General features: G+C 32.7%; 2 protein-coding genes across 4 annotated transcripts in view; both read left to right on the top strand.

The window, feature by feature from the left end:
* The first annotated feature begins 834 nt into the window (after positions 1–834).
* Positions 835–3,064, top strand: pvalb9 (parvalbumin 9). Its single transcript, NM_182938.2, has 5 exons — positions 835–889; positions 1,248–1,315; positions 1,445–1,577; positions 2,154–2,263; positions 2,833–3,064. Exons 2-5 carry the CDS (start codon positions 1,255–1,257, stop codon positions 2,856–2,858), a joined length of 330 nt encoding a protein of 109 aa, NP_891983.1. The 5' UTR covers positions 835–889; positions 1,248–1,254; the 3' UTR covers positions 2,859–3,064.
* Positions 3,065–12,812: 9,748 nt separating this feature from the next.
* ccz1 (CCZ1 homolog, vacuolar protein trafficking and biogenesis associated) overlaps positions 12,813–21,382 on the top strand; it is a 56,671-nt gene continuing 48,101 nt past the window's right edge. Inside the window, exons 1-9 of one of the 3 annotated variants that reach the window (XR_012387500.1) lie at positions 12,813–12,927; positions 13,497–13,572; positions 13,681–13,777; positions 15,629–15,726; positions 15,815–15,908; positions 16,387–16,467; positions 17,195–17,242; positions 17,353–17,436; positions 19,827–20,002. Coding sequence is in view for 2 of the 3 variants with exons in the window: in XM_017358438.4 (XP_017213927.1) it covers positions 13,559–13,572; positions 13,681–13,777; positions 15,629–15,726; positions 15,815–15,908; positions 16,387–16,467; positions 17,195–17,242; positions 17,353–17,436; positions 19,827–20,002 (692 nt within the window). In the remaining variant the exon portion in view is untranslated. 3 annotated transcript variants of the gene reach the window in all.

Here is a 21,382-nt window from a genome sequence, read left to right as displayed (position 1 = left end):
TCTTTTGTCTTTAATGTAAATTTTATAAATGCTTTGGCTATACATTTTTACCATTTGTCATCCTAATAAAACAATTACTGAATTGAAATGAGAGAGAGAGAGAGAGAGGGAGAGAGAGAGAGAGAGAGAGAGAGAGAGAGAGAGAGAGAGAGATTATTATGTCCATTGTCCAATATTAAACACTACCATAAATAATTATACAAATTATTTATATATACAATGAGAACGAGGCATTAAATACTTGTTACAAAATTATTTAAGACACTGCAAACATCCATGGAGTAAATATAATGAGCTCCAGAGAAATTAAATGTGTTAACAAAGTGATGTAAAAATGCACTTGTGTTAGTCTATTTATTTATTATAAATTTATTATAGAAGTTTATTTATTGTTGATGTATAAGTTGTTTTGTTTATGGGACAATAAAAGTGTCCCAACAGGGTCAAAAATGTCAGGTATTTCTATATTACGTAGTGGATACCTGAACCACACACGCAGAGAGAAAAAGAGAGAGAGAGAGAAAGAGAGAGAGAGAGAGAGAGAGAGAGAGAGAGAGAGAAAGAGAGAGAGAGAGAGAGAGAGAGAGAGAGAGAGAGAGAGAGAGAGAGAGAGAGAGAGCGATTCTGTCAAAATACCCACTGTTATTAGGGCGAAGTGCAGGCACATGTGCGCGCATTCGGTCCGAGCCTCATTTAAATAGTAAAGGATAATTAGTTGGGCAAGAAATTCAAGTCGATCCGAATTTGATACACTGACAGGTAACCCAAGCATCTCTCATTGTCCGTCCCATTAGCATATACATATATATATAAGTAGGTGAGCGGATGAGAGACGCTTATCACACAGCCTTACCTCTGCTCCAGATCAGCGCGAGGAGACTCTTCACAGGTCAGATGCTGCTTTCTGCTTAACATCTAACAACTCTTGTTGAATTTATTAGAGTCGCTATGTTTATATGTTTATGTTTTATGTTTAATTCATTTTAAAGCTATTTCTGTAAGAGAGGATTGACTAGAAAGTAGAGTAAATTGCATTGTAGCATTGATCAAGAAGATGCCAAAGTAAATGTTACAGCTAATCTATTATTTTGATGTATTTTACACTTTTTGAATGTTACACACACACACACACACACACACACACACACACACACACACACACACACACACACACACACACACACACACACACACACACACACACACACACATACATCATGTAAAGGAATGTTTTATTCTCTCAACAGTTTGAATATGTCACTTACTTCCATCCTCTCAGCTGAAGCCATTGAAAATGCTGTCAAAGACTGCCAAGGTGTGGTAAATATGAATCAAGTGTACTGAATGATGGTATAACAACAATAAATCATGATTATAGTATTAAGACAAACTACTTTTGTCTGGCAATATATTCGCCTTTATCTAATGTGGCTTTCTCCAACAGCTCCGGACTCCTTTTGTTACAAAAAGTTCTTCCAGCTTTGTGGCCTGAGCCAGAAAACTCCTCAGGAGGTGAAGGATGTCTTCCGTATCATAGATGAGGATAACAGTGGATTTATCGAGGAGGCTGAGCTCAAGTATGTCATTTCAGCCGGTGCTGAGTTCATCAAAAACGAAGAGATGTGATTTCAGCTTTGCTAATGCTGAAAATATGTAGCCATAGATTATGCTTATGTGATTTCAGGACATCCGAAGCACAGTTTATAAGGATTTAGTTGTTCAGTGTGTGATCAGAGGAGGCACTTCTTAATGCTAAAAACGCCATGCTTATAATAGGCATGCATAAAATCCGGTGCATAAAGAGAATTGTTGTTTTTAAGCTTTTTACAATATATGTCCATGTCTTACCTGATAATTCCAGAGTTCCATTTAAACTAAGTCCTTTCTGAATGTAATCCATGGAGATGCTGTCATTATGTTTTTTTTATGTGATTTATCTGTATTATGTAAGGACGTCAACAGAGCTAGAACACAGGAGATGACATTCACATCACACTTTAGCAGGAATGTGTGAAGGGGATTTTTTTTTTTTTTTTTTGATCATTTGATTGAAAGAAATGGAAGAAGATTTAAAATGCTGAATCAGGAGAGTGTGTTTTGATGACTGTTGCGCAGCACTTTATTGATCTCATCGATGGATTTGTGTGAATCAGGTTCTTTCTCCAGCGGTTTTTCCCGGGGGCACGAACCCTGACAGAAAAGGAGATTAAGAGCCTCCTCACAGCTGCAGATGATGATAGTGATGGCCGAATTGGAGTAGATGGTAAATTTTTTTGCTCTATTTATGTATTTATTTATATTTTATTCATTATTTGAAAATTTCTTTGTGTTTTATGCATTTACTTTTTAGTCTCATTTCATATTTACATCTAATAGTATTCATTTTCCCTGACAACTGAGTGATAATTTTCCATAGTATTTGTGTTTGTCCTTTTATGTCCTCTGTTTGATTGTTCAGTTATCTGATTTCTCTTATCATTACTTAGATTAAATAGCTGTCTTAGATCATGGAAACTCTAGGAAAATCTATCACTAGATTATGTAAGAGGATCAAAGATCAGGATCATCTCATATTATTTTAGTTCAATCCCGAGTAACGGTCATGCACACGCTTGACAAAGTCTAAAAGCTGCAGGCAAATGATTGAGAATCAACAACAGTTTAGCATTATTTATTTAAAAAGGGATATAGTTGATAGAAATAACCTCTTTTGCATATGTTGAAACACATAGTTTTTTCCACAGGTTAAAGCTATAGTGAAATGTTTCCTTTAGAACGTCTCTGTGAAATCCTTACCTAAATTATGCTCTCATTTCTGATGTTTCTCAACAGAGTTCCAGACTATGGTTTCATCCTGAAAGATTCCTCAAGCCCTCGGCTATATGCACCGCAGCCTCTTCTGTCATTTTGCTTTTTACACCTGATTTCTTTTCAAAATAAGAATCAGCACATGAAGTAAACAAATGACTTTTGAATACATGTGTCTGTTCGTTGTTCCACATTCACCTCAAATGACCAATGATAAAACTGTTCAGGGAAAATAAAATAAAGACACTAAACTGTTGCATTTGCCTTGTTTTTGTTTTGTTTTTTTGGTTTTTTTGGATCTGCTTTAGCTTTTTACACTGGAAAAAGTGATGAGTTGATTTCGCTTTTTTTTATTAAAAAGGAGTAAGTTTAATTCTTTTAAAGCCAATAGTTGACTTTACTTAATAAAGTGAGTAAACCCTTTGCCTTGAAATAATTAAGTAATTGTGGATCATTTGAGTTAAGTTTAAAAACAGGTTTACTCTCTTTTTCACAGCAAGTAAAATCACTTTTAAGGCAGTGGGTTTACTCACTTTTTAGGTAAAGTAACAAATTGCTTTTTACAATGTATCAGTTCTGTGGTTACTTATTTGTAGCTTTTTTATATCCAGGACAACCATCAGCATGCTACTGTGCATGAGCTTTGAACTCTGTAAGACATTATGTACAGTCTATTGTCTGATCTTTAGCTTTAAGCTATACGTTATTCACCATGCTGTGTATAAATTAAACAAAACCACCTAATAGCCATAATAATGCGCCTTGACTTTTACAGTATATGCAAAAAAAGTTATAGATACACTAAAGTGCTCTAGAAAGTAATAACTGCCACAAAACCATGTAAAACAACTATTCTTCATACCCAGTTAATTTCCGAATGCATATTATATACTTATATTAGATACTTATTTCACATATTTCAGCAAAGATTTTGGATATTAAAAATTGTGATTTTTTAAAAGTATATTTATAAATACACAGATTATTCCAAAGTCCACAGATAAAATCCAAAAGAAAGCATGCAACTTGATTTATTTCAGATGGTTAAGATCAGACATGTCAGGTGATACCTGATGTTCTCAAGAAATATTTAAAGCAATTAAATTAGAATAAAATTAGAGTAGATGTGGTCTTTTGTGAATAAAACCAGATAAGAAATGTCAAATGGTAAAAATGGATGTCAGAAAACATCCATTTTGGATGCAGCATTTTTTTACATAATCAAAAAAATGTCAGTTCAGGGCACTCAAAAATATTATAGAATAAAATAAAAGTCCTAAATTTACATGGCTTTCACATTGAAAACAATATGCAAGTGTACTGATACATTATGGTTAACTTATCTTCATTGGGGTGTCAATATATAAGCACACAGAGTCCATTTAAACAATCAGTTTGTCACACGATAGTCACTTGATCAGTTAAAACTATCAAGATTATTATTTAGAATTTAAGAAAAAGTTATTATTTAAATTAACAAAGAGGAAAAGTTAATAATGATGAAATAATTTAAACTAAACACCATAACAATATCATAAAACACAATAAAGATTAAAAACTTATCAAGTCAGTAACAGAAAAATTACTGAAGAAAAATCAAATTCTACATTTAAACCTGGACATTTTTCCTTTCCAGAAAGTCTCTCTCTGTTGAAATCTTTATCCTATCTCCTTTCCTATTGACCTTAATACATTTTCTAGCAGTGTACTATTTCCAGTGTACTATAGGGTTACCATTCTATCTATATAATGTAAAGCCATGTGATATTGAGGTTTGCAAATTCATATAGCATTTTCATATTAAGCTAATCTCAGTTTCCTAAATGGATTTATCTTAAAGAGATCCAGTTGAAGTCAGAATTATTGGCCCCCTTTGAATTTTTTTTCTTTTTTTAAATATTTCTGAAATTATGTTTAACAGAGCAAGGAAATTTTCACAGTATGTCTAATAATGTTTTTTTCTCCTGGAAAAAGTCTTACTTATTTTATTTTGGCGAGAATAAAAGCAGTTTTAAATTTTTTTAAAAAACACTTTAAAATTATTAGCCCCTTTAAGCTATATTATTTTTTGATAGTTTATAGAATAAACCATTGTTATACAATAACTTGCCTAATTAACCTAACCTGCCTAGTTAACCTAATTAACCTAGTTAAGCCTTTAAATTTCACTTTAAGCTGTATAGAAGTGTCTTGAAAAATATCTTGTCAAATATTATTTACTGTCATCATGGCAAAGAGAAAATAAATCAGTTATTAAAAATGAGTTATTAAAACTATTATGTTTAGATATGTGTTGAACAAAATCTTATCTTAGTTAAACAATAATTGGGGGGGAAAATAAACAGGGGGTCCTAATATTTAAGGGGGTTTAATAATTCTGACTTCAACTGTAGTTTATCCAAAAATAAAAATTCTGTCATCATTTTACTCACCCTCCAGCGGTTCCAAACCTTCATGAGTTTGTTTGTTGCAACCTCAACCATTGATATCTTTAGTAGGAAAAACAAATACTGTGAAAGTCCATGGTTATCAGTTTTTTCAACATTCCTCCAGATATATTCTTTTGTGTTGATAAGAAGAAAGAAACTGAAACAGGCTTGAAATAAGTTAAGAGTGAGTAAATGAGTACATTTTTAATGACCTGATGTTTGGTCATTCATTCATTTTCTTTTCGGCTTAGTCCCTTTATTAACCTGGGGTCATCACAGTGGAATGAACCACCAACTTATCCAGCATATGTTTTACGCAGCGGATGCTGTTCCACCTGCAATCCATCACTGGGATACATCCAAACACACTCATTCACACACATACACTAAGGCCAATTTTTAAGCACACCCTAATTACCTATAACACATGTCTTTGAACTTGTGGGGTAAACCGAAGAACCTGGAGGTAACCCATGTGAACACGGGGAGAACATGCAAACTCCACACAGAAATGCCAACTGACCCAGCCAGGGCTCAAATCAGCGACCTTCTTGCTGTGAGGCGACAGCGCTACCCAATGACCTGTTGTTACATATACAAATACATTTGTCTTAACCATATTCTCACAATAAACAGAATTCGCACCAAAATCTGATCTCTATTAATATTCTTAGCTTAATCAGATGCTTTATAAATCACTAAATTTTTCTTATAACCTTGTTCTTTAAATCTCTGGATATATTAGGCCTTAAAATCAAAGTCCTCCTTTTCTTTCACAAATTCTTTTTAACCTCTAAAATTGTATAAAAAGGGAAATGTCAACCTTGGGGATGAAAACTACTTAAATAGTTTTATTGCCCCATTCTGACTAATAATGGGGTCTCTTGGTTAATATATATATATATATATATATATATATATATATATATATATATATATATATATATATATATATATATATATATATATATATATATATATATATATATATATATATATTAAAAGCAGCGTGTAAAAAACTGAAATTATGTCTTAACATGTGTCAATAAATCAGTCAGTAGTTTTTATTCAAGTCAAATTTCATTAACTACCCTGTAGTTGTCGCAAGGCTTCTTCAGTATATTGATCTCTGCCCCAAATCACAACAGCCCACTTTTTTACAGTATCACAAGATCATCATTACTTGAAAGCCAATCTGAAGACTAAACTTCTTCTTTTGAAAGATAATTAAAAGATTTATCTAATCAGGTGCTGAATTGATAGTTTTGAGTGAACTCAGAGGTTTGTTTATCGACACCTGGTGTAGATGTGTATATGCTTTCAATGTTAAAACAATGTGAATAAATTATTATTTTTTCAACAATATTTTCGAGTACCTTGATTATTTAAATAAAATATTATATACACCTCAATGTGTGAGTGTTATGATTGCCAGTTGTGTTGATTTTTAGGCGGCTGGAAAGCATTCCCTGTCATTTAGACGAACTGCAAGTCCCATCATGCTCTGCAGTCACACACTGGTTTCAGTTTACCTCCTAATATATACCATTCACACACATCTGTGGCTGAGTCTTGTTTCAACTTTGAAGTTTACAAAGCATTTTACTTGTCATACTAAGTTTTTGACCCTTTATTTGTTTGTTTTTTTTTTTTGTTTTGTTTTTTTTGCTGTTTTTTGATTGTTGCTTGCCTCAAACCCTTTAGCTGTTTCACTGTTTATTCTTTGGATTATCCGCATAATACTGTCTGCTCCTGTATTGAACCTTGGCTGCCTTGACACTTGATTAAAGCTGCATTTGGATCCCACCCATGTTGTTACTCTTCTGTTAATGACAACGGGAGACTTTTAATGACGAAACAAAATATTGACATAAGTAATTTAAGTGCATCAAAAATTGTTCCTAGGTCCTCAGAAATATCACAAAACAGCAAATATACCTGGCTTTTTATTTCAGATAATTTCACTAACTGATATATCAGAGGACTAGTTATGTTCCTAAACTTGTGAGTATCCATAAAAAAGAATACATTTGTAAACAACTTCTATATTTCATGCTATTTCATGCAACATAACGCAAACATCTAGTTCCTTGCAGTGTAAATGGAGACATAATAGCACCTGATATAGCTTTAAATCAAGGCATTTTCCTTGTTCTTTTTGATTCGCAAGCAGTGCATTTGATATTTTTTTTCCTAATCAATAAAGACAGAATATGAGCCATCAAATCCTAGATGTAACCAAAGCCTGAAAAGAAGAGAGTTCACATTCAAAGCAGAGAAAGTAGGTACAAAAGGCACAGACACCGAGAGCAGGTGTAAGTTTCAGTGAAGAGGGCCTCTCAATACTGAATGGCAAGGATATCCCGCTCAGGTTACCGCTCAGCCCATTAGAACAATGGAATTGAAAATGCCGCATCAATCCTGGCTTCTGATTATCCCCTTTCTGCAGTGAAGCCGGAGATCAAAATGAGCCTGGCAAACATGTGCTTTAATGGCATCGGTTCCAGTGAGATAATCCCAGTGTGCATTGCCTAATATGTTGGATTTAACAAACAACTAATGGAGAAGATTACACAGCAATTATACCATGAAGTTTATTCTTCGTGCAGCTATATGTTTTTAACGTAAAATGGTACGTTTGTTACACTTGCAGGTTTCCATTTTCAAGCCAATATACGTAGCTTATTCAAGACACAATGTAAAAAAAATGCTGGTTTTCACACCTTTATGTTGTCCCAATGCAAATCATTTTAGTTTACTTAATTTTTCTTTACAATTTTAAGCTGATTAAACATAAAACAATTTAGTTGTACAAAAAAATAAAAAAAAAATTATAAAAACTAAGGAACTGTTATTTCAGGTCATTTAAATAAGTAGTTTGATGAAGCAGCAAATTAATTCTTAATCATAATTGAACATTTACTAATGCATTATTAACATCCAAGTCCATGCTTGTTAACATTAGTTAATGCACCATGAGTTAACATAAACTAACAATGGACTACTGTATTTTCATTAACTAACGTTAACTAACATGAACAAATACAGTAGTAGATGTATTGTTCATTGTTTGTTCATGTTAGTAAATGCATTAATTAACATTAACTAATGAACCTTATTGTAAAGTGTGACCAAAAATGATATATATACTCACTGGCCACTTTATTAGGTACACCTGTCCAACTGCAAATTTCTAATCAGCCCATCACATGGCAGCAACTCGATGCATTTAGGCATGTAGACATAGTCATAGACATACATAGATGATCTGTTGTAGTTCAAACCGAGCATCGGCATGGGGATGAAAGGTGATTTAAAAGACTGAATGTGCCATGGTTGTTTGGTGCCAAACGGGCTGATCTGAGTATTTCGGAAACTTCTAAACTACTGGTAATTTCATGCACAACCATATATAGGGTTTACAAAGAATGGTCCGAAAAAGATAAAATATCCAGGGAGAGGCAGTTCTGTGGGTACAAATCCCTTGTTGATGATGGAGGTCAGAGGAGAATGGCCAGACTGGTTCAAGCTAATAGAAAGAAAACAGTAACTCAAATAACCACTCGTTACAAGGTATGCAGAAGAGCATCTCTGAACACAACACATCCAACCTTGTGGCGGATGGGCTACAGCAGCAGAAGATCACACCGGGTACCATTGTTGTCAGCTAAGAACAGGAAACTGAGGCTACAATTCAACAGGCTCACCAAAATTGGACAATAGAAGTATGGAAGCCTGGTCTGATGTGTCTTTATTTCAGCTGTAACATTCGGATGGTACGGTCATAATTTGCAGTCAACAACAAGAAAGCATGTATCCATCCAGCCTTGTATCAATGGTTGAGGCTGGTGGTGGTGGTATAATGGTGTGAGGGATATTATCTTGGCACACTTTGGGCCCATTAGTACCCAATTGAGCATCATCTCAATGCCACAACCTACATGAGTATTGTTGCTGACCGTGTCCATTCCCTTTTGAACACAGTTTACCCATCTTCCAGCAGGATAACGTACCATGTCATTCTGCGTGATGCTATCATGTCAATATGAACCAAAACCTCTGAGGAATATTTTCAGTTTCTTGTTATATTTATGCCTGGAAGGATTAAGGCAGTTCTAAAGATAAAAGGGGGTCCAACCTGGTACCTAAAGTGGACAGTGAGTGTATATTTAAGTGCTTGTAAAAACGCATTGCTGAATAACAACTCTTTTAATCTCAGGGGTAGAATAATAATAAAAAAAAGCTATTTTCTAAGGATAATTATCGATCACTGCTATGATAAACTTTTGATATAAGCATTAAATGGCTCCTTAACAATATTTTATACAGATAACAGCCAAAAAGACATTTTTGACAGTCTGCTTAAGTTAGTTTAAAAAAGTCAGTATTGCTGTTTTACGATAATTCCATGCTTGCAGTGACTTATTTTATAAAATAATTTAACCAGTGAAAAATATTAGCAAATTTCCAAGTGAACACATTTTGGAATTACAAGGAAAAAAGCATATTTGTCCCTTTTAAATTTGTAAATCTGCTGACAAAGATTTTTGCAGTTAACAATCAAAGTGCAACATGTAGATTATTCTATATTCAGCCATGTACAAAACCATTTTTAAAGGTATAGTTCACCCGAAAAAAAAAAAAAATACTATTCACTCTTTATAAATCTTTGGATATATTCTGAACACAGTGACTAAAATGTCAAAGAACCATATTTTGTTTAGGTATTTTAGCAGATGCAAATTATTACAATTAAATATACTTTAAAAGCATATGAGAAGCAGAACTCTAGAAAATATTTTTTAAAAAGCACAATGTTAACTATTACACATTATGCAAACAGACACTGCGATTCTCTTCTCTGACACGTAGAAGGTTAATTTATGATAATCTGAAGCAAACTATTTCTTACATAAGTGGACACAGTCATACATTGGGGTCATGACAATGATCATAGTGTTTTCCAAGAATTTAATGTACAAAGTAACTTTACAGAACTTTACAATTTGAGAATTTTAACTTACACTGTAAACGTCAAGGCAATTCCCAGGAAACTGAGCATATGTGTAACACAAAATATTTTTTTAAATCATGATATGCTTTTCATTAATGAATACATTTCCCCCATGAAATGTCAAAGTTTTTACATTAAATCATCAATGGACTAAAAAGGTATATTAGTTTTTGAATCATTCTGATGTTTTTCTCACAGGCAAACTGTTTTCATCATTTGCAATGGTTTGAAAGTCATTTGAGTGAAATTTAGTTTGAATTGCACATCACAATGAAAATTCTGCCATCATTTACTCATGTACTCTGCCCTTGAGTAGTTCTAAACCAATATGAGTTTTTTGAACACGAACAAAGATATTTTAAAGAATGCTGGAAACTATAGTTACTTAATAACAAATACTATAGATGTCAATATCAGTTTCCAGAGTTCATCAGATTTACAAAAAAAACAAAAAAAAAAACTGATGAGACAATTTTAGGCTGGGAAATTTCACAAGTATAAAGACTGAAAAAAAAGAGTATAAAGATTGTGACTCTTCACTGTGTGTTAGCCATTTCCTACTAAATTCTGTCTTTGCTGAAGATGGGAAAGACTTCTTTTGGGTTTTGTTGTGGTAGTGAAAATGATATCTAGGCTGTTGCTGTGCAAAGTAGTTAAAGGCTTTTTTGTTTAAGATTGTCCTCTCTTGCTTTTTCACTTCCTCAATTTCCCTAATATCTCCCTTTCAGCAGGATCATCAGCCTCATCCTCAATTATTCTTCATGCTGTACAAACAAAATTGTTTCTAACTTGGTGCTAAATTACCACTTGTAAATTTACATTTTAGTAGGCGCCTTTATCCAAAAGAACATATACACTGCAATTCTAAAGAAACATGTATGTATTTATTTATTTTTTTCGTATATATTTGACTTGAATTTGACAATATTTGACTTAGACCTAATATATATGAGTGTGTGTGTGAGCAAAATCACACCAGTAGCAGTTTGATATGGCTGTATATCGGCACTGGTGGGAGGCATATGTTGGCTCGAGGCCACAGGCCGATTGCCTTAATACCTTCCACCAGTGCCAATATACAGCCATATAGCACTGCTATGAGTGTGATATTGCATTTATACAACAGTTCGATGGCATAATTGTGTGTTTAAAAAAGAAAATCAAACACAGAGAGTCTTAAAAACCCATTTGTACAAGGAACTACTTTCTTCCACTCCTCATCACTTCTGCAGCTGACGTCAGAACAGCAGAAACTGTTGCTACTTCAACGTTACTTTAGAGCTAGTATTTGAATGATTCTCTAGCATAATGTCTAAATTGACAACAAAACAGTTGATTTTGATCAAATTTTAAGATTATAAGGCTGAACGACTTGCCCTCAGTTTACAGAGATTTACAGAATTTACAGTTTACAGAAAAAAGCTAGAGCACACCAAACACTACCAGTTTCTGTAGTATAAAAACAGCAATACAAAATACAAAAGAGAGAGATCGAGTATAGAATGTCACTTACCTGATTTATAATGATTTTTTTCAGCTGTAGTTTAAAATTTATGCTGAGAAAATACTGTTTTTCTCCCATAAGGACTTATTATTCTGTCTCTGTTGCCATCTTGTGGCGGAATGTCAACTGTCGCTTTCTTTGGTCTGCTCAGACAGGTTGATGTCAGCCTAAATCCGATGCTCCAAAATGATAAATATTTAAAAATAGGCACTATCCTTCTAAATAAACTGCATAGTTGCTATTTAAACAACTACATTCTCGACTAAAAAAAAGCCTCAAAAATTAATTTTGTTGTCCAACAGCTGCAATATTTGTCAAACTGTAGAATGTCCTCTGCAATTCGCTACGGGGTTGCGGGTGGAGTAATACACAAGGGTAATGGGTGAAGAGGTTGGACGAGTGCTGTTATTTGCAGAATATCGCACGACTATCAGCCAAGCACATTCCAGAACCAGACAAAACTGTTGTATAAATAAATAAATAAACAAACAAACAAACAAATAAATAAATAAATAAATGTGTGTACCCTATACACAACTCCTAACTTTTCTGATTTTGACTGTTATGAAATTACATGCTGTGGAGCGACATTAATAGTGAAAAGCACTATAAATAACTTGAATTTCATTGAATTAAAATAATATGTGTAGTGTGTGTAGTGTTTAATGTGATGATATAGGGGGACTACTGCTAACATTCGCAACACTTAGTCAATTGCAAATATTAGTGGTAAAGAAAAAGACAGACTAACAACTGATTTGCACTTAAAGCACTGGATAGTTTTTTTTTATTACCACTTTGGCCAGTCCAGCCATAAGAGTAACTGACATAATTTACATTTTTGGGTGAACTATCCCCTTAGGAATGACTGAAATTGTACTAGCGTCCTCGTCTTACGAAAGTCTTTGTTATTAAAATAAATAAACATATATATTTCAAGACAGAAATTTCCCAATTGATGTTTTTATGAGTTCGCGTGTTCGTATGTTCGTGACTGATATTGAAACGGACCCATGTTCGAACAGCTGATGTAATCTACCCGAGTGGATGTAGCTGTAACACACAGGCGAGTGTCAAGAGCAGGAAGTACATCTTATTCAGTGATCTCAGCTCTGTTTTCCCTCATGAGATAACAAATCAAGACCTTTATTTCTGTTGTCATGGTGTAACAGGTAAGCCTAAACTGTGTGAACAGCCTTTGTAATAGTTGTCGCTTTTAAAATGTCCAAAGGAAGCGTCGGATTATTGCTGCAGCTAACGAGCTAGCCTAGAAGTAGAAGGCTAATTTTTCAGACCACCGTCATTCTCTCCATGGAAAGTGAGATGCTTTTGGTTCCCTTTTTCTGTGTAATTGCCTCAGTTATCAATTTCATTTTCCTAGTTCCCTTATGGGTCACATTCATGTTTTTGTGTCTGTTTAACTAGTTTATTTTAGTCTTAAAAAGAAACACACTTCGTTGTCAGCACAAGTTTATTTGACAAGTAAATATGAAACATGCGATTTATTCACTTTTCATTAGCCTGTTAACTTAAGTAATGTAACTACATAATTTTAATTCGACTGTAGACTGCTCCAAAAGTACATGTAAAAATAACATTGTACCTACTTAGCACATAAAGCTAAGTCATTTAGAAAATAGAGGTTTACTTTCTAAACTTCTTGTATTTATGTGATTTATTTCATGTACATTTATGTGCTCTTTTTATAATGTTGACGGCTGTAAATAATTGCTTTTTTTAGGTAAAAGGCATGAATGCCAAGCTCAATGAAAAAAGAGGGAACCGCTGACACAGACCACACTAATGCTGATGATCAGGTATTTCTTCTGTCATGTTGTCATTTGGATATATACGCCATACAATTTATAAAGAGTGTGTTTACACGTGTGTTAATGATTTGATTTCTATTTTCATTATCTCATTAGCCCAAGAATGGCATCTGGAATGCAAGAGAAACAGTACACACCGTCTTTGCTCAGTTTTTTCATCTATAACCCTAAGTTTGGCCCACGGGAAGGAGAGGCAAGTTTTATTTTTGTTTTGTATAGTGATGTTGTTGTCTTTTTAAATATCATATACATTTTGAGGCCATAGACTAGGCATGGGAAGTATAAGATTGTGACTATGATAACCTTGGGTAAAAATATCACAATTTCACGGTATTGTGATTACGGCTTTAAAATAAGTTCCTTTTGAATGTCTGGGTAAAACATAAAAACATTTTGTATTTTATTTTAAAAAACTTTTAAAATATTTTGGAACAGTAAGCATGCCAGGCTGAATAATGAAAATGAATCATGACATTGACTTCTGCTCTCTTCATTAGTTTCAAAAACACAGATTTTTTGAAAAGCCCTGTTTGGTGTTCCTTTCTGCTGGAGTCACTGTTGTCCTAAAAAAACATAAAACAAAACGTAAAAACAAACTTGCATAAACACTGTAGGAATGGTATAACAAACATTTTTGGCAGTTTTCAAACCTTGACTTTTCCAAACCACGGTATACCTTGAAAACGGTTGTCGTCCCATGCCTACCAACCATAGACTGCTGACAAGTGTAATTCTCTCTAGTCATGGGAAAACTAAATAATACTATTGACAATATTGCATCTCTCTCAAATAAATGATGCAATACAAACATTAAATGCATTTAAAACAAAAAGTTTGAGGACTTTGTGTACTTTTTAGACCAAAGTTCAAAGGTTCAAATAATCCCATTAACAAAATTATTAATTGACACACATGAAATTACTTGCCATAAATCATTTGCCAAGTGCATATGTGAAAATGAAGACACAACTAACGTAGACTAACCATGTTCCGTACACTCCTCCATCATTGAAAGCCAGATAAGCATGTTTGTGTGATCATTCTCTGGGTGCATACCTGTTGCACAATCCAAATTTTGATTGATGTCTTTTAGACCAGTAGTTTTTGGAAAGTATCGCCAAAAGTACCGCCTACGCAGGTGTATGGAAGATGTTAGGTATTAATGGTGTTTCGTGCACGATTAATATAGTGTTCTGTACAGGGCGCATAACTCCAATTCTCCTATAAAAATGGACTCTGTTTTAAATTTGATTAAAAACCAATTACAGAATATAGTATTGTGTTTAACCTGAAGTTAATGTTATTTTAATAACTTTTTATGAAAACCTTACAATAATTTAATTTTTATATTATGTTTATTTTTTACATTAAAAATATTGAAACATTAACTTCATACTAACTTAACTGACCTTTTATGAATATAAACATCATTTCTGCACAAAGATTATCCAATTAGAGATTGTATCCTATCTCTCAGGCTCTCTCTGGCAGAGAGTTGGGCCTTGCGCCCATCATCACCCACAACTGACGTTTGAATATCCCCATTTCAAAGCATTTATTCAACAAAAAAATCATCTGTTTAACAGATGATAACATGATATTTGTTTAATAATGACTGTAGTACTGTGTGATGCATAAATTAAATGCAAATGCATATTGTTCTTGCTCATAAATGTCTCCATTCCAATGCGTCACTCCCCTTTAGCTTGCCCACTGTCTATTTTCAAGTGCATTAGGTGGATGTAGCAAACTGACTGAATTTTCTCGGAAATATATGGTAGTAGGGTCTCTGTTGTGCGCTGGGGTGAAAGAATGAGAAATAAAGATTACACAAATTTAATTTATTTTTATTTATTTATGTAGTGTGTCTACAATGTAGATTGTCTCAAAGCAGCTTAACATGGAAGTTCTTGTGAAATAAAACTGTCAGTCCACTGTGTCAACTCATCTGGGCTTGCTAATGACCTGAAAGGGGAACAAATGGAGGTGTATTGTTTTTTATATGTTAATCAGATGTTTATAGAGCTGTTGTTGTCTCTTGTAGGAGGAAAAGAAAATTTTGTTTTACCACCCCATTGAAATAGAGAAGAACGAGAAGATTCGCAATGTTGGACTCTGTGAGGCCATTGTTCAGTTCACCAGGTTAGCACTCTGCTAATGATGGGATCAAGAGCAATGAAAAAACTTTATTAAAAAAAGCATTATTAACACAGATTTTCCTCATTTTCAGAACATTCTGTCCAACAAAACCAGCCAAATCCCTTCATACTCAGAAGAACAGACAGTTTTTCCATGAGCCAGAGGAAAATTACTGGATGGTCATGGTATAACTGTGCATCTGTGATGTTTTGGAGAGAATTAGTCACAATTTAAAAACCAAACAAAGAAGATTGAATAGAATTAAATCTAACTAGTGTGGCAGGATGTGACTGAAGTACAGTGCTCAGGATATATAAGTACACCCCTCACAAATATATGTTTTAAATTCATTTATTTATTAGGAAGCTATACAAATGTAGTATTTGTGCATATATTTTAGATATATGTAATTTTGATTGTATTTGTTTTTGCAATATTTTGCTGGAATTTGACTGTATTATCTTTCAATTTCTAAATATGCTTAGTGAGTAAAATATTATTTTAATAAATACATCTGTTTAATAAATCTATTCTGCTTAAATGAACCAAAATACATTGCCTATATTCACTAAGAAATGGTAACAAATATTCATTTTCAAAATGAGGTGTACTCAATTATGCTTAGCACTGTATGTATTAAGCACTTTGAATTCTTTTTTCAAGGTTGTTCGAAATCCAATGGTTGAAAAACCCAACAAAGATGGCAAACCACCCACTGTAGAATATCAAGAGGAAGAGATTATTGTAAGTAATATTTTTATTCTACAATGTTTTAGAAAATTACTCAAAATGACTTTAAAATTATTTTTATTTGTTTATTTGGCAGTCTGAGATTTATTGTAATTACTTATCATAACTAGTATTTTAAAAAATCCCCATCCCAAATAAAAAAAAATGTTTACTACAATAAAAACATAGAATGGAAGCACCAAATTAGTATGAACTTATTATTTTAGATATTATTATTATTATTATTATTATTATTATTATTAATAATAATAATAGTAAAGGGCATGCAAATTTATTGTGTATCCGTACCAACATAATTGGATAATATAATTTGTTTTTTATCTTAATTGAATGGCTAAATAAATTCTAATATTGGTAATATTTTAGATGATAATAACTCATGTAAAAATAATAATGGGTTTTCAGTATTGATAATTAATAAAAGATAAAAAAATGCATTCATTACAAATTAATTATTAAAATGAATAAATTATTAGCAAAATTTAATATATAAAAAAAACAGAAAATTCAGATTTGCCACAACAGAAATATAAATGAAATGCCACTACAGAAATATTTAATAAATAAATACATCAATGTGATCAAAATAGATATTGATATGGGTATTTTTTATTCTAATAATATTCCAGTGAAACTGTTTCACTGAATATTAATAAAAACAGCCTGAAATTAAAACGCTACACAAAATGTAGTCTGAGTCTTCCTGTTGTTTGTGTTTTAGGATTCAGTTTATGGGTCTGTACTACAGCAGTGCTACAGCATGTATAAGGTAAACACTCGTGACTCTGTTATTTATCCGTTCATCATTCACATTGATTTCCACACAGAAAACATCTGATGTTTCTAACAGTTATTTTTGTTGTGGTTGATGATCTTTAGCTCTTCAACGGGACGTTCAGCAGGGCGTTTGAGGCTGGTGGAGTGGAACTGCTTACCCAAAAGCTCGAAAAGTTCTTTTACAGGGTAAATAAAGTATTAATTAAGTGAACTCTATCCTTCAATCAGATAAAAAGGTAGACACTATATACCTTTGCTCTGTGAAGTGTGTTCAGATGTGTGTCTTAAAAGCAACATACATGTGTTTATGCTTTAAAGATTGTTTTATTAGTATTATAATATTAGCCTTTATTGTGAGATATTTAGAGAATTTTACTTCTAATTTTATCTTTTTAGATAAATTTAAACAGTGAAGCAAAGAGAACAATCTCCTCCAGTGTTTCAGATGTGAGATGCTAGTTTTTCTGGTGACGTTAGAGGCCTGACAATCTCATTTGTCTGTGTTTGTCTTATTGGTTCTTCGGTTCAGATTTCTTTGCTGAGGGCATCATGCTTACTCACCTGTCTGAATAATTCAGTTTGGGTCAAGGGAAACCCTTGGCGTCACCCCCTCCCTAACCCGAGATCTGCCCTCAAGCTCTCAGTGAAAGTGCAATTTGTGCCTTCGGTTAAATGTCACTGACTGCTGTGCAAAGTCACACCAGGTCTGCAACCCAGCTGTCAAATTACATTTACGTCAGCCTTATCAGGGATGCTTTGGTAATTTCATCCATGTTTGCCGTCATAGTGTTGTTCCGGACTTTCTTCAGAAACAGATTTTCAGTCCTGGTATTATACCGGGCTTATCTGTAGCGTTTTGTATGTGTGTCCTGCTTTATTATACGATAACTATTATGGAAATATATATTACTAGTAGAGTTGCAATGATCAACTGGCCAAGATGGAATCAGATGTTTTTGTTTTTGTTGTTTTTTTTGCATGATACACTTGACCAGTGACTGGTCTGTCCATATTGTTAGCATCAGCCCGATCCATGTCTTTACAGATAATCTCTGTTATAGTTTATGGAAAATCTGAATTGACAATAATCTGCATGGGCAAGTCATACTTCCTCCCCAAAAAACAGAAGTCAGCCGAGAAAATTGCAATCTGTGCATTTCTAATTACTCAGTAATGAGGTATTATTGTAAAATAAATGTGACAATGCTTAATTCAGAATTAGTTTTATCATAGTGTTGTGTATCTGTGTATATTTTTTTAATAGTTTGAATGCTTTCTCTTTTGTTTTTTGGTAGTTTCATTTTAAAATTTGCCGTTTTTGTTTTACTTTTATAGATTTGTTATTTGTCATTTTGTTGCTTCTCCACTGTAAAAAAATATCTTATTAATTAACAGTTTTCCATATATTGTGATTCATGTTTTAATATTTATGCTTTTGAATCTCATTATGAGACCTTAATCTTGCTTCTGACAACTTTTATCCTTGAAAAGTTGCATATACTGACTTTTTTTGAACATTTATAATAGTTTAAAGTGATATATTCTCTGTGTTTGTGTTGTATGTTACTGTGCAAAAACCTTGTAATAAACTGCCAGAACTTTTTCTGTTATTTTACAGGCTTATTTCTCTTTGGCCCAGTTTCCCAAACAGGGCTTAGATTAAGCCAGGACTAAGGCTTAGTTAAATTAGGCTATTTAAGCCACATTTATAAAAATGGCCTTAGAAAAATATATTACTGGTGTGCACCTGGAAACAAAAAAAAGACTTTGATGTATTTTAAGACATCTCACTGCAAGTTATTTTGAGTTGAGACAGCTCAAACATGCAATTTAACTTGACTAGCCTTAAACCTTGTTTGTGAAACCGGGGGTATATGTTATTTCTTATACATTATATTATTTCGAAATACCTTAATGTCAATAAAAGTCACTTTGTTAAACTGTAGAGTTGAATTATCAACATCAAAAGTTCACAACCATAAATGCACAGAAAACAAAATATGGAAACTGCAAATTAACAGATATTTTTTACGGTTTAGTTTAAATTGATTAATTAATTAATTTATTGTAAGTTTAAGTTAAGGCAGGTGTACACGGTGCAAGTTCTGATGGTCTGAAGATTGTATGTCCATGCAAACTTGACAAACTTGATTTGGGTTTATGTAAAAATCATTTGGATCCAAAACAATTTGCATGAAATTTTGCACCAAGAGAAAGCTTTCAGAGCCTCACTTTTTCACTCTCTTGCCCCCCCCTCCCTCTCTCGTGCACTCTCTCTCTTTCTCTCTCTTTCCCTCTCTCAAATTTATTCAATTTGCTCTATTGACATGACTTTGAAATATAAGTAATATACATACAGTACATCATCATATTAATAAAATGTACAATAAAGGACACAAAAAGGAATCAAAACAGACAATACTTCTAAAACTAATTGTATTATAATTATAAATAGTTTTGATTATTTAATTAAGGCAAATTAATTCAGTGTATTCGGTGCGATTCTATTTGGATTCGGTGGATTTTATTTTAGTTTTATGGTTTAAGTTAAACTACAGTTCTCTCTTCTGTTTTAGTATCTGCAGACGCTTCATCTCCAGTCATGTGATCTGCTGGATGTGTTCGGAGGAATCAGTTTTTTCCCTCTGGACAAGATGACCTATCTGAAGATCCAGTCATTTGTCAATAGAGTAGAAGAAAGCCTGAGTTTGGTGAAATACACAGCCTTCCTATACAACGACCAGCTGATCTGGTGATTGTCAATCTATTCCTTCTTTTCACAATTGTTCTAAATGAAACTAAAATCATGTAATTATTTGTTTACCTTCATTTTGTTTGTGTGTACAGTCAAAGTCAAAATGATTAGCCCTCCTGTGAATTTTTTTTTTTTTTTTTTTTCCAAATATTTCCCAAATGATGTTTAACAGAGCAAGGAATTTTTCACAGTATTTCCTATAACATGTTTTTTTTTTTCTGGATAAAGACGTATTTGTTTTATTTGGGCTCGAATAAAAGCAGTTTTTAATTAATTAAAAAAATACATTATTATCCCTCTTTAGCAAACATTGTTATACAATGACTTGCCTAATTGTCAGCCCAACCAGAATCTGTGAACATCTTTTACTATTTCTGCTCAGAATTTTGTTAAAAATTTGCAGATTTATGTGGAAGGATTTTGGGAGTATCATAACTAAAACCTTAATATATGAAATAAATAGAAAAAATACCTTCTTAACCTTTTATACCTTTTTTATTAAATGTTTACAATGCAAGTTTAATTGCATCCACTTTATTTGGTAAAGCAAGTCTTTCATATAACATATCTACTAAATGACAGAAAAAAATACTTTACAAACTGTATTATAAATAAAACAAATGAACATGTTTATATTAGTCAGTAAGAACACTAAAATTTATTTTAAAAATGAATAAATATAAATTTACGCACATTTACACAAGTAAATAAATAGAATTAACGATGGGCTAAAAATTTTTGCGGAGATTTCGTGTGGCCCTGCTTATTACCCAAACTTGCATAGTTACCCTAATTAACCTAGTTAAGTTGAATGTTTCTTAACCCTTTAACTGCCTGCTCTACCATATTGGTTAACAATATTTAGACTATTTTAAATAATGACTGTTAAAGTCATTTAAAGAATGACTGTTTTAAATAATGGCTTACACACACAGCATTCTTGGTTTACAAAAAAATCCAACAAACTACACTTGATTTTGGTTTTACTGTAAAAAGAAAACATGTTAAATGAGAATCTGAAATATTTTATGGCATACTTCCAAAAATAAAGATGATTTAATATTCAAAAATGTTTTATTTTGATAGTTTTTTTTAAATAAATTGGTCTTACACTTCATATTTTCCAATTTTTCATAGTATATGAATTAAGTTTGGTACTTTTACAATGAACCGACATATCAACCATTTGGTAGAGGCTTATATTTTAGAAATTATTGGATGTTAAAAAAATGCATTGAGCGTGTTTACTAGCGACATTAATAGTTAAGAAATGCAATCCAAACATTTTTTTCTTGGTTGGGTAGTTAAAGAGTTAAGCCCAATACTAGTATTTTAAAAAACATCTAGTAAAATATAATGTACTGTCATCATTGCAAA

Source organism: Danio rerio, chromosome 12 (genome assembly GCF_049306965.1).
Source record: "Danio rerio strain Tuebingen ecotype United States chromosome 12, GRCz12tu, whole genome shotgun sequence".
NCBI classification, from domain to species: Eukaryota; Metazoa; Chordata; class Actinopteri; order Cypriniformes; family Danionidae; genus Danio; species Danio rerio.
Note: the sequence above shows the minus strand (reverse complement) of the source record. Positions and strands in the feature narration are given on the sequence as shown.

Excerpts from the sequence above, each read along its gene's own strand:
- pvalb9 (NM_182938.2), top strand. The coding sequence starts at position 1,255 with ATGTCACTTACTTCCATCCTCTCAGCTGAAGCCATTGAAAATGCTGTC. Across the intron at positions 1,316-1,444 it reads TGCTGTCAAAGACTGCCAAG|CTCCGGACTCCTTTTGTTAC; the intron begins GTGTGGTAAATA and ends TTTCTCCAACAG. Across the intron at positions 2,264-2,832 it reads TGGCCGAATTGGAGTAGATG|AGTTCCAGACTATGGTTTCA; the intron begins GTAAATTTTTTT and ends GTTTCTCAACAG.